Below are 15,815 nucleotides of genomic sequence, written 5' to 3'. Positions count from 1 at the left end.
GAAGGATGGTGTTAAGGCTGCGAAGGTTCAACTGAGATAGGAACAATAGCACACCTGAACTTGGTTAAAATAATTGTTTAATTCAAAAGTTAATAAATGGCAAATGCAATTTCCGTATATACGGGGTCACTGTGTCATCACGCAGGACAAGACAGAGAACTGATTTGTTCCTGACAAAGATATTATAATATACTCATGACAGAGATAATTCCCGTTTCCGAGCCGGCCTGTCAGAGTAGAGACTGGGCGTGGTTTAGACTCACCCAGCCTATCGTTGGTGTTGGCGCTTAAGCTAGTCACAGCCCCTTAGCGCTCTCTGGTGTCCCGTCGCTGTTGCTGTGTAGATTACGCTCCCTCACCCCAGAGACTGAGGTCAGACAGCTCTGCAACATTGTCTGAGCTATTTGCACCTGTATACAAAGCCCACTGTTCTCGCTCAAGGCTAACCACAGCTTCCCAGCACACTTATCTGAGGCTAACTGTTACTTCCAGCACACACACACAGACACCCAGGCTCCCAGGCCAACAGTTGCTAATATTCAATCACATGTGTTATAGTATTGGGTTATAGTGCATAACTCAGAACCTCACAGATGTTCTTCGTGTGTATAGTTGATCTGTTATTGTCTATTGTACACCACAGTCAGCAGTCTCCTGATTCACCCCCCTCCCTCTACACCCCTCCTGTGCCTCTCTAAGATTAGCACAGTTTCGGACACACAGAACAGAGCCCTTCTTGCCACACACACACACACACACATTATTGTTCATATATTAGGCCTTGTACATTGTTGCATACACACATATTTCAGGCTGTGGCCTCATGGTTAGGCTATGAGAACTGTTACTCCTGAGAACAAAGACAAATGTCAGGCCTACATGAGTCTTTAGCTTAAACTTTAATTAATGCAAAATCCTTCTAGTTTATAGTTATTTTAGCACGCTAAGCTTAGCAAAACCCCACAATGGGGGCGGAGTTGATTCGGAAGAGCAGGAGGAGGCAAATTTGATAAGGACTCACCCCATTCCTCCACAAAGGAGAGAAGACCGCTTTTTTAATAATGGGATTTTTAAACCGTTTTACATGTCTTTAAAAAGGTATACAGTACTCTTGTTTGAATTATATGTGCACATTTGAAATGGCTTTTACAGATTGGATATTTTTAAAATTAATTATTTCTTAGGTTATTTTATTGTTTTAATAACAACATGTACTTTTAACATATTGTAGCGACCCGCACAGACAGCTGTGTGTTATGTGTTAGGCTAGTAGGTGGTTGTGTTGTACTGACCAGTACACAGTGTTCGCGGGTCCGACATGTCAATCAACCTGCTATCTGCCAATCACGGGAATGCCTGGAATGTTCTGATGCCGGGCATCGTGGTGATTGGCGGAGTGGCGTGGAGGGGGGTTGGGCAGGGGGGTGGAGCATCGGAAGTTAAGACCAGGTTCACCCTTTGTTCTCCCTCTTTCGTCTGGGCTTCACAAGAGAAGGTCACGGTTGGCTTGTGGGCTACGGCCAAACAGTAGCCTGTGTAAAGTTAGGTTAATAAACCGTCAATTCGTAAACTCAAACCTCTGTCTGGATAATTGTTCCTTTATGATCTAGTCAGGTCATTACATTGGTGTCAGAAGTAAAAACGTCGATAAAAGTTAGCCAGCTAGCTAGCTAGCTGACTTCTGTGACTAGCTACCGTAGGTGAGAACGGGGTTGAAAATGCTTCGAGGGAATCCGAAAGTGAAGGTGGAGGTAGGGGACGATTATGGCCAATGAGGTACGTGTGAATGGACGTCGCTGGGTCTGGCTGAGGAGATCGCCAGGGCGTCGGAGCCCAGAGGCCGCTTGAGGGAGGACATTAGAGTGATGGCGGCTGAAGCGGGCATGAGCGCTTTGTCGACTGCTTCGCGCCGATTCTGGTGGGCGGACCGAAGGTGTGACGTCGACGAGGAATCTGGGGCTCAGGATGTAAACAAACATGGCGGCGCCCAGTTCCCAGCTGCGTCCCTAGCTGTTAAGACCCCGAAGTATTCCGGTAAGGCGGATTGGGAAGCTTTTCATGCTCAGTTTGAACTGTTAGCTCATTTTAGTAGCTACTGGCAGGTGCCCCTCTCCCCAGAGGCCAGAGCCAAAACTGTGTTCTCCACTAACAGGGGACACTGGCAGTTCAAGGTCCTGTGTTTTGGCCTGTGCAACGCTCCAGCTACTTTTGAGCGTTTGATGGACAGGGTGCTGGATGGCATCCCCGACAGCAGTGTCTGGTATACCATATATAAAGGCCTCCTCACAATGGCCTTATCATACAAGGCTCTACAGACAGATTAAAAAATACATAGGCTATTTTTGCGTTGATGATGTATGTATTGCTATTTTTGCGTTGATGATGTATGTATTGAAGTCAAGTGGTTCAACATTCAAGTGTATTTTATTGACAACATAGAACTGCTTGTACAAGGCGACGGTCGGTGGAAGTCTGGCGCCACCAAGTGGACAATTTGTTTTGTTCCCTTGTGGCATCAACGCTTCCTGAGATATTTTATAAAAGATAAAATGTTATGTCAATATTATTATCTGCAAATTGTTTCTCCCACCCGTATTTGATAGATTATTCCAATTTAGCTGTAAATCTGGTTTTAACTCAATAAGGATTTGTCTAGTTTCCGATTGGAGGGCGGATGAACGCGTGACTTTGTATCCTACCAATGTGTTACATTGTATCAGTGAAAAGTGTCTTTTCCCGACGTTGATCAAATCCCGATCTATGCCACCATTTTTTAACAGCATCATAATCTTTGATATTTGATGTAAAGTTTACAGAGCTCATTTTGCTGTAAGCGTTTCCGGATTTGACGTGTCTGAGAACGGCACCTTCCTCCCGAAAGCATTGCGGTATCGCTTCTCGGCCTTTTGGCTAAGATCAAGTGTAGTATCTGTTCTTATCAGTTTAATATCTGATACGTCCCCTATCTGGGGACCATATATTAAATTGATTTTTGGAATAGGGAGATGGAATAGGGGCTTGCTCCGTCCACTCCACGCATCGACCTGGTATTGCAGTACCTCCAGGAACGGTGCACCCCCTGCCGTTGTAAAGAAAAAGCAGACGAAGCCAACCGGATGGTTCGTTTATTATAGTCATGATGGATATTGCTTTTAATTAAGCAAGTCTATGTCACTAGATAGTGTTCAGTCACCCATTTAATCAAAACATTCAAATAGTTTTTGATGCTTTAATGCCGTTTTTATGTGTATAATATGATGTACAAAAATATATATGAGCTGTTTTCAAAGAAAATGCAACAATAAAACTTTTCCATAAGAAAATATATGTTCCCTGGGAGACCAGCCAGGGACCTGTGGAAGAAAACAGGCCCTGATCTCATGTCCGCCAGCAGGGGAAGACCTAACGCTCCAGCTCGTGCTGTTATGGGGTGGGCCGAAGGCCTCCACAAAGCTCTGGCCCACCCTCACGTGTCTGAAGGACGCACTGTGGTCCTCCCGCAACCTGCTGGTAGAGAAACGAGTCCCTCATGGTGTACTCTTGTACTATTTCAATCAGGAAACAACTGTTTTTAACCTACTATTTTATTTGGAACAAGGTTGTCATGTTTCAAAACAGCGTCCATAAGACCTACAGAGCTGTTGCAAAACAGGAAATGGATTTTCAAAATGTAGTTGTCTTTTTAAAACATAAATACATTCATCAAAAGAACACGACTGCTTGCAACAACAAAAAAGATTAACGCGACTATACTTGTCTCTTGTGTCCAAGCGGACAAAACAGGAAGTTAGTTTTGTATTTTAAAAATCCCAGTAGATCTATACATTTTCTTTGCAGTCACTAAAATCATGATGATCAAAATTGGAAGTGCAACTATCCAAAGGTACAGAATTATGGGAAATGACTCATTTTAAGCATATTTCACCAACCAATATTACAAATCAAATTTGATACCTGATTTCAAAAAAATATTTCAAAAATGAGCAGATTGTGTGCCTGATTCATTCATCAGTACCATCCCAATCCAATTCCATGTATTCAATACATGGCTGGTTTGCTCTTTGTTTTGTCGACTTTCCATTGGCGTACAGAAACACAATCCACAACAGAGCTAAGGAAAGGTGGAGGAACACAAGTTCAAGTGCTTAATTTGAGCCGAATCCTGTCGGAACAAGATCCGGCACCTCTACGTTTTGGACTGTTTCGTTCCGGACCCTATTTGGCCGGATCTGGTACCTCTCGTGGCATGAAAAATAAGTGTCACTTTTTACAATGTAAAGTTCTAATAAACACGAACAAAGTTCATTCGAGTTGCCTCCTCCTTAATTTTTCTCCCCCCCCCCCCTGTATCTCTCACCAAACTAGAATGAGATTCCCTTTCTAAAATCTCTCTCTCTGCTCTGATAGACATGAGCCTGCAACTCTCATCTCTCCAGCGTCGCACTTCATCATTCCCCTTATAGAATCATACGAAGGGTTCTGGAGGAGCTGAAGCACGCATGAGAAATTGAAATAAATGTGCCAAAGTTATAGAGTTACTGCTGTCTGTTCAGAAATACATTTAATAATTCAGAATAGCCTACTACACCATGAGAACGCCTAAACGTTTGCCACAGAGGATAAATAGCCTATTGGAGTGTACAATACAAGGCATAGTCTACAGTCGGGGACGCGCGCATAGGCCATCACCAGTGAGTGAGCCGCACATCTTTGGGTGAATCAGTGAAACTGGAAAGCATTTTTAGGACTATAATTTCCTATAGTCTCCACACAACTAGGCGTTGGCTATTGATGGACTCAAGAAGAGGTGGTTTTCATTGATCTCAGATTCTCAGTTTGTCAGTGTCAAAGTAGCCTGTCATTTCGCTCATTTCTGAGCTATTATGGTGCTTTCGAGATGAATCGGGAAGTCGGAGCTCTAGAAAGAGGCCAGTAGAAATAGTAAAAATAAAGAAAAATCATTGAATGAGTAGGTGTTCTAAAACTTTTGACAAGTAGTGTACACACACTGTATATTCCGGACTATGACATTGCTCGTTCTGATATTTCTTAATATCTTTCTATTACTTTTTGGTTTATATGTGTATTACTGCACTGTTGGAGCAAGATAAAAGCATCTTTTTTATATATATATATATATATATATCTGTGTACGTGACCAATTAACTCTGATTTGATTTGTGTGTCCATCATAAAGGGTGGCAGGTAGCCTAGTGGTTAGTGTTGGGCCAGTAACCGAAAGGTTGACGGTTTGAATACCCGAGCCGACAAGGTGAATAATCTGTTAATGTGCCCTTGCGCAAGGCACTTATAACCCTAATTTGCTCCAGGGGTGCTGTACTATGGCTGACCCTGTAAACTGCACCTTTCCAGTGTATGTGACAAATTGTTTATTATTTTACATTATTTATAAACACATTGTTATGCTCAGCGGTCTAAGGCACTGCACCTCAGTGCTAGAGGCGTCACTACAGACCCTGGTTCGATCCTGGGCTGTATCACAACCGGCCGTGATCGGGAGTCCCATAAGGCGGTGCACAATTGCCCCAGGTCAAAAGGTCAAAAACAACAGTCATCTGACAACTTTATTTCAACAAAATGACATTGGCGTGACTTCATGCACCTCAAAATGGCAAGAGCCTTTGAAGCACTAGGTGGGTATAGGAAGAAGAAACCTCAAGTATAAAAAGCAAGGCAGGTATAAATGCAATACTTCCAAGTGCACAATAACACCTGCTGGTTCAGGCTCTCTTCCCATTTCCTTCTGAGATCTGCAGAGTTATCATCGTGGACAGGTACGCCCCAGTGGATGACAGATCTGCAGAGTTATCATCGTGGACAGGTACGCCCCAGTGGATGACAGATCTGCAGAGTTATCATCGTGGACAGGTACGCCCCAGTGGATGACAGATCTGCAGAGTTATCATCGTGGACAGGTACGCCCCAGTGGGTGACAGATCTGCAGAGTTATCATCGTGGACAGGTACGCCCCAGTGGATGACAGATCTGCAGAGTTATCATCGTGGACAGGTACGCCCCAGTGGATGACAGATCTGCAGAGTTATCATCGTGGACAGGTACGCCCCAGTGGATGACAGATCTGCAGAGTTATCATCGTGGACAGGTACGCCCCAGTGGATGACAGGGTTGGGGTCAATTCTATTTCAATTCAGAAAGTAAATCCAAAAAAAATGTTCCTCATTGAAAAGCATTGCAGATAATTGTAATTTCAGTGTACTTCCTGAACTGAAATGGACTGAAACCTGGTGAATAACGGTAGTCCTATTACCATCCTGACAACAGACTGCATACCCAAGAAAGAACATTGTGACACCGGTGTATGTTTGGATAAAATAATTCCTGGAACATTGTCATGACAACAATATTACTGAACAGGTTGAAATGAGAGGAAAAAAAGAAGAAATATTCATGCATAAAACACTTTCATCAGGCTTTCACGACTCAAACTTCTTACCTCATTTAAAATATAGCATTTTCTTCATACATTAAAAACCAATACAACGTGTAGCAAATAACTTATATTGCACAGACATATGAAAATCAAACACTAAAGTGAAGTCAACTGAATAGTGCTGGTGCGGGAACTCTAAAACATTCATCAGTAGCTATGGGAAACGTAGTTCTTTTCACACTGATCTACAATAGAAAAGTCAACTGAATAGTTCTGGTGCGGGAACTCTAAAACGTTCACATGTGGTTCATCAGTAGCTATGGGAAACGTAGTTCTTTTCACACTGATCTACAATAGAAAATGACATTTGAATCATCTAGGCCTATTTTGAACAGTAAAAAGGACTTTGTTGCATAAAATAATTTTAGAAGGAAAATATACTATACAGTAAATAGATCACAAGAATATTCCTCAAAGTTCAAAATGTCTGAAACAATTGCAAAAGAAGTAAGCGCCATGGTGTTAAAGCTGGCAAAGTGGAAATGGCTGAGAGAAAGAAAGGCGAGAGGACAAAGAGAACACAAAGAGAGAGAGTTCACTGCAAGACGCCTGGTACAGTTTATCGATGTAGTGTGAGAGCATATTTCCTCTGAGTGTTTATATTCTATTCATAGCTACGCCACCCTGTCTGTTCTAAAGCTCCATTGGCTGGCTTGCATATTCTCTTGTATATCTTGGCATTAAGGGAGGCATGTCCTGTGATTCACACGGCCAACATTGGGCAGCAGAATCTTTTATTTATTTATTTTACCAGCGTCGAAGCCCGGCAAACTATCCTACGAAGTTGAGAGATGCAGACACACAATCGCCTCTAAAAAAAGCTTGCATTTAAAAATAAAAAATCTAGTATAAGGGCTGATATTCAAAAAAAAAAAGCCTTTAAGTCAACTGGTACCATCTTCATGTTGTTAGCTGAACCTCAGTCTACATTGAGACTTCCAGGATCTCTCCATGTCTATCTTTAGCCTACCTGCCACTACAAAACAGAAGAAAACATGGTATTAAAGGATGGAATAGACACAGCTCACGCATCTCCTCAAAAAGGGGAAAAGCATCCTCGTAGACAAATAAATGACCTGTTGAGAGAAACAGGAAACATTCGAACAACAAGTGGGATGTGGCATAAATAAAGCAGATTCAGTCATTCATGTAGTCGGAGACATTAAAACGCCTTTATGTTTTGGGCTACATCCTTTAACTATTCTAGCTCAAAACAAATGACCTATATGATTCATTCATTATTTAAAAAGGAATATATATAAGCCAGCAAAGAATACAAGGTTAGGCCGTCTTGCCTTTCTCAAAGGTGTGCTGATTCGTTAAGAGACTTACCTCCTGAAGTTGCAGGCAGACTGTGACATGACATAATCTGTGTTGAAAATATGAGGACTAACCTTCATCCCTCCTCCTCCTCCAGGCGGAGACGGTCTCATCTCTTGTTTCTCCATCTCCTTATTCTTTTTATTTCTCTCAACTGCTTGGGGGTTTTTGACACCCCTGTAGGTTGTCTAAGAGGAGATGAGAGGTCAGAATGGCAGCTACAGACACATGGCTCTGTCCCCACTGGAACCCTATTCCCTATATAGTGCACTACTTTAGACCAGAGCCTTATAGAACCCTATTCCCTATATAGTGCACTACTTTAGACCAGAGCCCTATAGAACCCTATTCCATATATAGTGCACTACTTTAGACCAGGATCCTATAGAACCCTATATATAGTGCACTACTTTAGACCAGGGCCCTATAGAACCCTATATATAGTGCACTACTTTATACCAGGGCCCTATAGAACCCTATTCCCTATATAGTGCACTACTTTAGACCAGGGCCCTATAGAACCCTATATATAGTGCACTACTTTAGACCAGGGCCCTATAGAACTCTATTCCCTATATAGTGCACTACTTTAGACAAGGGCCCATAGTGTTGACTACACTGTTACAAGTCTAACGTCTCTTATCATGTGTTCAGTTGAAACGAGTTAATTCATCGTCTTCAGTTCACTTCATCGATCTTTTCAGAAATGGGTCTCGCATAATTGAGAGAATTTACAGACAAGAGTTTTACTAGAATACAGGCCTACATGTGCATGTCATGATCTGACTAGAAATATTATGTTGAACGTAATTCTATTTGTACGGTTAAACGCTAGGTTGCAAATCAAACTGAGCTTACTGAAAGAGGATAGTGCTCGCCATTGGGCAGGGCAGCCAGTTGTCAGACTTCCTGAAAGAGGATAGTGCTCGCCATTGAGCAGGGCAGCCAGTTGTCAGGCTTCCTGAAAGAGGATAGTGCTCGCCATTGAGCAGGGCAGCCAGTTGTCAGGCTTCCTGAAAGAGGATAGTGCTCGCCATTGGGCAGGGCAGCCAGTTGTCAGACTTCCTGAAAGAGGATAGTGCTCGCCATTGAGCAGGGCAGCCAGTTGTCAGACTTCCTGAGAGACATTCAGTACAGTTCATGCAGACATAGCCATTGCCAGGTTGTTACTAGTTACCACAGCCACAAAGTCATAAACACCACGTATTTCTACAATTTATCTAAAAATATTATTTTAAACCTAACCATAACCACACTGCTAACCTTATGCCTTACCTTAAATTAAGACAACAAAAATTAGATTTTTTTTCTCCCTTCAATTAATTTTACAATTTAGCCCATTTTGACTTTGTGGCTGTGCCATCTAGTGGGAACCCAGTTGCCAGCTGTTTGACACATGCTGGATTATATGCCCTCCAATGTGGCAAGAGGCCTGGTCCCAGATCTGTTAGAGGCATTAAGTTCCAGTATATAGTGTTGTTGTGTCGGGGAAAAGCATATAGCCTGGTTCCAGATCTGTAAGAGGCATTAAGTTCCAGTATATAGTGTTGTTGTGTCGGGGAAAAGCATATAGCCTGGTTCCAGATCTGTTAGAGGCATTAAGTTCCAGTATATAGTGTTGTTGTGTCGGGGAAAGCATATAGCCTGGTTCCAGATCTGTTTGTGCCGTCTTGCCAACTCCTGTGGTCAACGGAGTGACAATAACCATTGGACAGCACAAACAGATCTGGAACCAGGGTAAGGAACGTTTAAAATAAAGTTAAGACAGAATGACAAAGTGTGCAGCACCAGAAGTGAGAGGTGGGTGGTGTGGGTGGTGGGAGGAAATACCAGCCGAGTCAAAACATGGAGCTAAGAACACGGTCTTCATACTCACCTCGATGCTTTAGTAGGACCACATGTTTTATGGGTTGGATACAATTGGCTTTGACTGAAGAATTTCTGTATAACAGTAAAAAAATAAAAAATACCCAACAGTCTTATGAGGAGCTACTAAACATTATGATTGAAGAGACTTTAGTAGCCTTGCAACAAAGGGTACAAAACACCATAGATTGAATTTCTAGATTGGATTTCTTGGTTCAAGGCTCGTTATATTCGGCTAACCTTTTCACACTACAGAGCCGAAATCAAGCCGAGCTGCAGTGTGCTGACCTGGTTACACGGCACATCTACCGTACAGATGTAGGATCTAAATTTGAGCCAGTTTGCTACAGCCTGAACATTATCACGCAGCAACAGAAAAAGTGAATTATTATGTGTATTATAATTAAATTGATTTTTTTTTTTTGTAGGAGTTGATACATTTTTCGTAAGGGGAAAATCGAGTCTGAAATATCACAGTGGAAATTACAAACTTCAGAAGACTTTTTAAATCTCAAATATACAGCAAGTTCTGGGTGATCACATTAAGATCCTACATCTGTAGCTGCTGGAACCGTACTGGGAAGGGGTTGGAGCCAGCGCAGTAGGGGTTTTCGGTCAGTTAACACGATAGTGGTAAAAGGGAAAGGTAATGAGATGCCTTCTCTCTTCTCCCAGCAGACCCCACTCTGTCTCAGGAAGCTCTTCTATACGAATAACAAGACTGGGAGAGTGGCTGGCTGCTGAGATGAACTGGTAGAGTTGGGACAAATAAACCATACCGATCACTTATCACAGGCATTTTGGCAGATATCGTTCATTACGATAAGTAGCTCATAACTAGAGAAATGTGTTTTGAAATTAAATATGTTTTTTAATATGACTGATTGTTCATGGAACAATAGATGGCTACAACCATACAACTAGTAGTAGTAGTAGTTTAAAGGATTTTTTTTTTTTGTACAAATGGTGCACATTAAATGTTATCGCATAAATTCAGGCAATTTATCACAATATGGATTTCTGTCTGTATCGCCCAGCTCTACTGAGTGTTCAGTGGTTGTCTACAGTACGCCACTTAGAAGACACTCATCCCAGCTAAATGACTCATGGTACAGTGGTGTACAGGATCCCTGTGGGAACTGACCCCACAACCTCACCACACCCTAATCCAACTGAGCCACACAGGACCACCATGTGTGGGCTATATAGGGCTGGTTTCCTGGACACATTAATCCTAGTCCTGGACTGAAAAAAAAAAATGAATAATTTAACAGTGAATCTCCATGGAAAATGCTTTTCGATCCTGGACTAGGCTTAATCTGTGTCCGGGAAACCAGCCCTTGGCTGTACCAGTGTAAGCCTACCGTATATGGTTGTCATAACAACTTGTCCAAAACAGTCATACCTCTTTCTGTCTCTTCTCAGCGGCCTCTGCCAGCTCAAGTCTCCTTGTCTCCTGGGAAGGAAACAGAACATGTTGAGTGGGAGGAAAATTTAAATAAAAAAAAGTATAATGTTAAATGAAATTAATGAGGAAAAAAATATTCAAGTAATGAGAAATTAAGAGCAGAGACCTGAATGGGAACGTATAATTCTTATTGTTTATTGGTTATGCTGTTTTATGTTACATTGTTTCATTTTGTAATACAAATATATGTACAATTTGTTTACGATGTTGACCTGAAACATAGACAATTGTGTGTGTGTGTGTGTGTGTGTGTGTGTGTGTATATATACACAGCTGGCAATATATATAAAGTGTAGCTCGCTAGTTACCGGCAGCAACCAAGCTAATAATGAACCTAGCTACTGTAACAAGTTACTTACTCGATCTGGTGTGGTGAACAAGTCGTTTCCAGGTCCACCAAGGCACGGTAAATACATCCCCATACTTGAGCAAGGAAATCAACTTTTTAGTTTCAGTGTTGAATGTTTGTTGGCTACTTGACTAGATTGAGCTAGTTAACGTCAGTTCGCTAAATCTAGAAGAACCCACCAGGCATGGTTAGCAAAAGTGCCTAGTTAGTTACTATTGTGCACGTCGACAAAGTGGCTACCCACTCTGCTTTTGCTAAATCTACGAGCTAACTAACTATAACCATGGAGGAACAGACCTTAATCACCACGGAAGGGCCAACCTCCAACCACTCATCAGCAAGTTTTTCCAACTGTCCAACCAAAACCACTGCCTTGTCTACTTGTATATTCCCAACATTCATCTAGAACAATAGCAGTGGGATGCTCAATTTAACAGCCTTTCAGCCTAACCCAATAAAATAATGTTTTTTACGCCGTATATCCAAAGGCATCTCACCACTCGGACAGGCTGCACACAACACTGAGGTATACAGACCGGCTGCATAGTGTGTTCTGAATATATTTGTGAACCGCTTTGCGAGCTGAAACACAACCCTTTTGTAGTCGTCCATGTGCGCTCGAAGCTGCCGCCCTGTAACGAGGAGTCACCAGCTTGTCCTCAGCAACACAAAAAAATTAAAAGTACTTCCGTGTTGCGGAATTTAAGAAACTTTCAAAATAAAAGTCCCCCACGTAATATTATATAAAGTGAAAAACTTGTATTTATTCATGATATATGAACAACTATTGTCTAAACATTAACAATGATTCATATTTGTATATATTTAAGTTGCATTTGCATTACATTTGTAAAAATATATATATGTTCTAAGGTCAAATAAATGTTTCCAATGCAAATCAACGCAAATGGAATACCTATTTGCCTATAGAGCAACACATATTCTGGGTGCCACAATAAAAGTATTATAGGAAGGGCCTCCCGGGTGGCGCAGTGGTCTAGAGCACTGCATCGCAGTGCTATCTGCGCCACCAGAGTCTCTGGGTTCGCGCCCAGGCTCTGTCGCAGCCTGCCGCGACCGGGAGGTCCGTGGGGCGACGCTCAATTGGGCTACGACACGGCACGGGCGCGAACCAGGGACCTTCTGCACACATCAACAACGGTCGCCCACGAAGCATCGTTACCCATCGCTCCACAAAGGCCACGGCCCTTGCAGAGCAAGGGGAAACCCTACTTAAAGTCTCAGAGCAAGTGACGTAACTGATTGAAATGCTACCAGGCTCTGTCGCAGCCGGCCGCGCCCGGGAGGTCCGTGGGGCGACGCACAATTGGCCTAGCGTCGTCCGGGTTAGGGAGGGTTTGGCCGGTAGGGATATCCTTGTCTCATGTGGCGGGCCGGGCGCAGTGCGCGCCAACCAAGGGGGTCAGGTGCACGGTGTTTCCTCCGACACATTGGTGCGGCTGGCTTCCGGGTTGGAGGCGCGCTGTGTTAAAGAAGCAGTGCGGCTTGGTTGGGTTGTGCTTCGGAGGACGCATGGCTTTCGACCTTCGTCTCTCCCGAGCCCGTACGGGAGTTGTAGCGATGAGACAAGATGGTAATTACTAGCGATTGGATACCACGAAAATTGGGGAGAGAAGTGGATAAAAAAAAATAAAAAAAAAGTATTATAGGAAATACTCAGGGGTGTCTGTAGAATGTATATATGGAGTCATTCCATGGTGTTCTGAATAATACGGAGTGTTGCCAATATGTATTACATATACAGTGATTTGCATTGTGATCAATGGAATGGGTGGAGAAAGGCCAGCATCATTCTAGGTGTTATTCCGTATGAATCGTTTTTCCTGTAAAGTGCTATATTTGTACCGTATAGTTTACAGGCACCACATGTTAAGCTGTTTGACCACAGTAAAAGTCCAGCAACATTTCCTATGACCTAGCATTTTGTTTAAACCGATTTGTATTCTAGGGACTCTAGTGAGTAGACTGGACGAGGGACTCTAGTGAGTAGACTGGACGAGGGACTCTAGTGAGTAGACTGGACTAGGGACTCTAGTGAGTAGACTGGACTAGGGACTCTAGTGAGTAGACTGGACTAGGGACTCTAGTGAGTAGACTGGACTAGGGACTCTAGTGAGTAGGCTGGACTAGGGACTCTAGTGAGTAGGCTGGACTAGGGACTCTAGTGAGTAGACTGGACTAGGGACTCTAGTGAGTAGACTGGACTAGGGACTCTAGTGAGTAGACTGGACTAGGGACTCTAGTGAGTAGACTGGACTAGGGACTCTAGTGAGTAGACTGGACCCTGGTTTTATGGACACACAATCAATAATTTTTCCTGTACAGTGCAATTTGTTTGTGCAATAGAACAAAAATACAGTGACTTTTCTTAAACATTACATTTCAAAATTGCATCCCTTGAACAATAGCACCAGTAAATAAACCAGAATCTTACAATCAGAATAATATGTTTTGTTATTATTTAAATTTGTATGTATTTGTATATTTTGTTTTTTACCAGTAGGCTATTATTATGTTCTTGACAATAATTTACTTAAACTCCAACCTTTCCTCAATGTGCTAAACCTTATAATATTATCTATCTTATATAATGTAGTATTTGTCTTTCGTTTAGAATTTTAACACATGTAGTTATATTTTTTACATCATTTTAACATCATGCACCATTCAAAGCTGCAAAAAAAAATATTAGTTTACACATAGCATCATACCGCCGACTTTTATTTTGAAGGCAACATGCTGGGCGTCTATGCAGGTGTTGTGAGATCTGACAATCTGTGTCGAACTGCAAAAAGAAGACTTGGAACACCAGCGTTTTCGTGCAGTTGGGATGGTTGTCCAGTAAATGGAATATTATTGATTTCATTATCATAGCCAAAAAAAACGACTCCACTGTCCGTTTTTTTTTATATATAGGAAATGTAAACAAATAATGTCTAGTTTCCATAGTTTCTCTCATGGGATGTCATTCCTTTGCTGCATGATTTGGGGTTTAAGAGAGCATAGGAGGGGATTGTGACGTGTTCCTTCAAAATCAATAAAAAGGACACGTATAAATGAAAAAAATACACTCTTCTCTACTACTGTCGCCTACATGTTATTTACAAAAGTATATCCTGGACAAGATCACTTCAGATGGATAGACTTCACAGCTATGCATCTTTGTGTGTAATCCATTGACATGCAATCAAGAGATCTGTACAGACTTGTATATGTAAATATTCCAGTATATTAGATTATTTGAAATCTAGCCTATGATCATCTCTTTGTCATCTTGGATTAGCCCTGTTCAGTTAAATAGGCGAGCATTTTTTCCCCCCACAGATTTGATTTCACCACTCCACCAATCAATAATCAATAGGCGTTTTATTATGTAATGCTGTCAGACTCATAACCAATCGAATTTCAAAACCCCACCCATGAATACCGCTATGATGAACATGTCAAAGGACAGTGCGTCAGTGTCTATTGGAAGACCATGGTCCGACTCCGTTTCGGGGAACCATATTTAATTTAATGTGTATCAGTTAGCCTAATGACATAGTTTCTCCGAGGTTAGGCTACCGGAATCGCACCATGAATACTCAAATTCCGTTTCATTCGGAACTTCACCAACTTCACTTTTAAAGACTTTCTTTTTGGAATAATTATAAAGGGGTTATCTTCCGTTCATTGGCACGGGGATAGCCTTGTTTGTCTGACATACATTTTCCTAATAAAGCGAAGCGACTCTCGGTAGAGTCAACACGTTTCCATTTCTCATGAATTAGATTTCAACCGCTATAATTTCTATGATCATAAATTATTCCGGAGGCACAATGGAGCGCCATGCTATGAATTTGACATTTTACGCACTAGCCTAATAATATACAGTACCAGTCAAAAGTTTGGACACACCTACTCATTCATGGGTTTCTCTTGTTTTCTACATTGTAGAATATTAGTGAAGACATCAACACTATGAAATCCCACAAATGGAATTATGTCGTAACCCAAAAAAGTGTTAAACACATCAAAATATATTTTATATTTGAGATTCTTCTAAATAGCCACCCTTTGCCTTGATGACAGCTTTGCACACTCAGCATTCTCTTAACCAACTTCATGAGGGAGTCACCTGGAATGCATTCCAATTAACAGGTGTGCCTTCTTAAAAGTTAATTTGTGGAATTTCTTTCCTTCTTAATGTGTTTGAGCCAATCAGTTGTGTTGTGACAAGGTAGGGGTGGTGTACAGAAGCTAGCCCTTTTTGGTAAGAGACCAAGTCCATATTATGTCAAGAAAAGTTCAAATAAGCAAAGAGAAACGACAGTCCATCA

At 41.9% G+C, this 15,815-nt stretch overlaps 1 protein-coding gene and 1 non-coding gene across 5 annotated transcripts; one reads left to right on the top strand and one right to left on the bottom strand.

Annotated features, from left to right (window-relative positions):
* The first annotated feature begins 2,890 nt into the window (after window positions 1-2,890).
* LOC129847474 (U2 spliceosomal RNA) lies at window positions 2,891-3,081 on the top strand. The gene has a single exon (XR_008758432.1). It is a non-coding gene; the product is annotated as a U2 spliceosomal RNA (small nuclear RNA).
* Window positions 3,082-3,215: 134 nt separating this feature from the next.
* On the bottom strand, window positions 3,216-12,171 carry LOC129847469 (small VCP/p97-interacting protein-like). Of its 4 annotated transcripts, none has more exons than XM_055915267.1 (4): window positions 11,486-12,170; window positions 11,064-11,114; window positions 7,805-7,980; window positions 3,216-7,448 (listed from the first exon to the last, which is right to left on the bottom strand). In XM_055915267.1, exons 1-4 carry the CDS (start codon window positions 11,546-11,548, stop codon window positions 7,439-7,441), a joined length of 300 nt encoding a protein of 99 aa, XP_055771242.1. In that variant the 5' UTR covers window positions 11,549-12,170; the 3' UTR covers window positions 3,216-7,438. The 4 variants fall into 4 exon arrangements, 3 of the variants coding, with proteins under 3 accessions (XP_055771242.1, XP_055771245.1, XP_055771243.1); XM_055915270.1 differs by having other exon boundaries at window positions 7,867-7,980; window positions 11,486-12,166; XM_055915268.1 differs by lacking the exon at window positions 3,216-7,448 and adding an exon at window positions 9,669-9,733 and having other exon boundaries at window positions 7,892-7,980; window positions 11,486-12,171.
* Between the last annotated feature and the right edge of the window lie 3,644 nt (window positions 12,172-15,815).

The sequence above is a fragment of the Salvelinus fontinalis genome, unplaced genomic scaffold, assembly GCF_029448725.1.
Source record: "Salvelinus fontinalis isolate EN_2023a unplaced genomic scaffold, ASM2944872v1 scaffold_0859, whole genome shotgun sequence".
Lineage (NCBI taxonomy): Eukaryota > Metazoa > Chordata > Actinopteri > Salmoniformes > Salmonidae > Salvelinus > Salvelinus fontinalis.
Note: the sequence above shows the minus strand (reverse complement) of the source record. Positions and strands in the feature narration are given on the sequence as shown.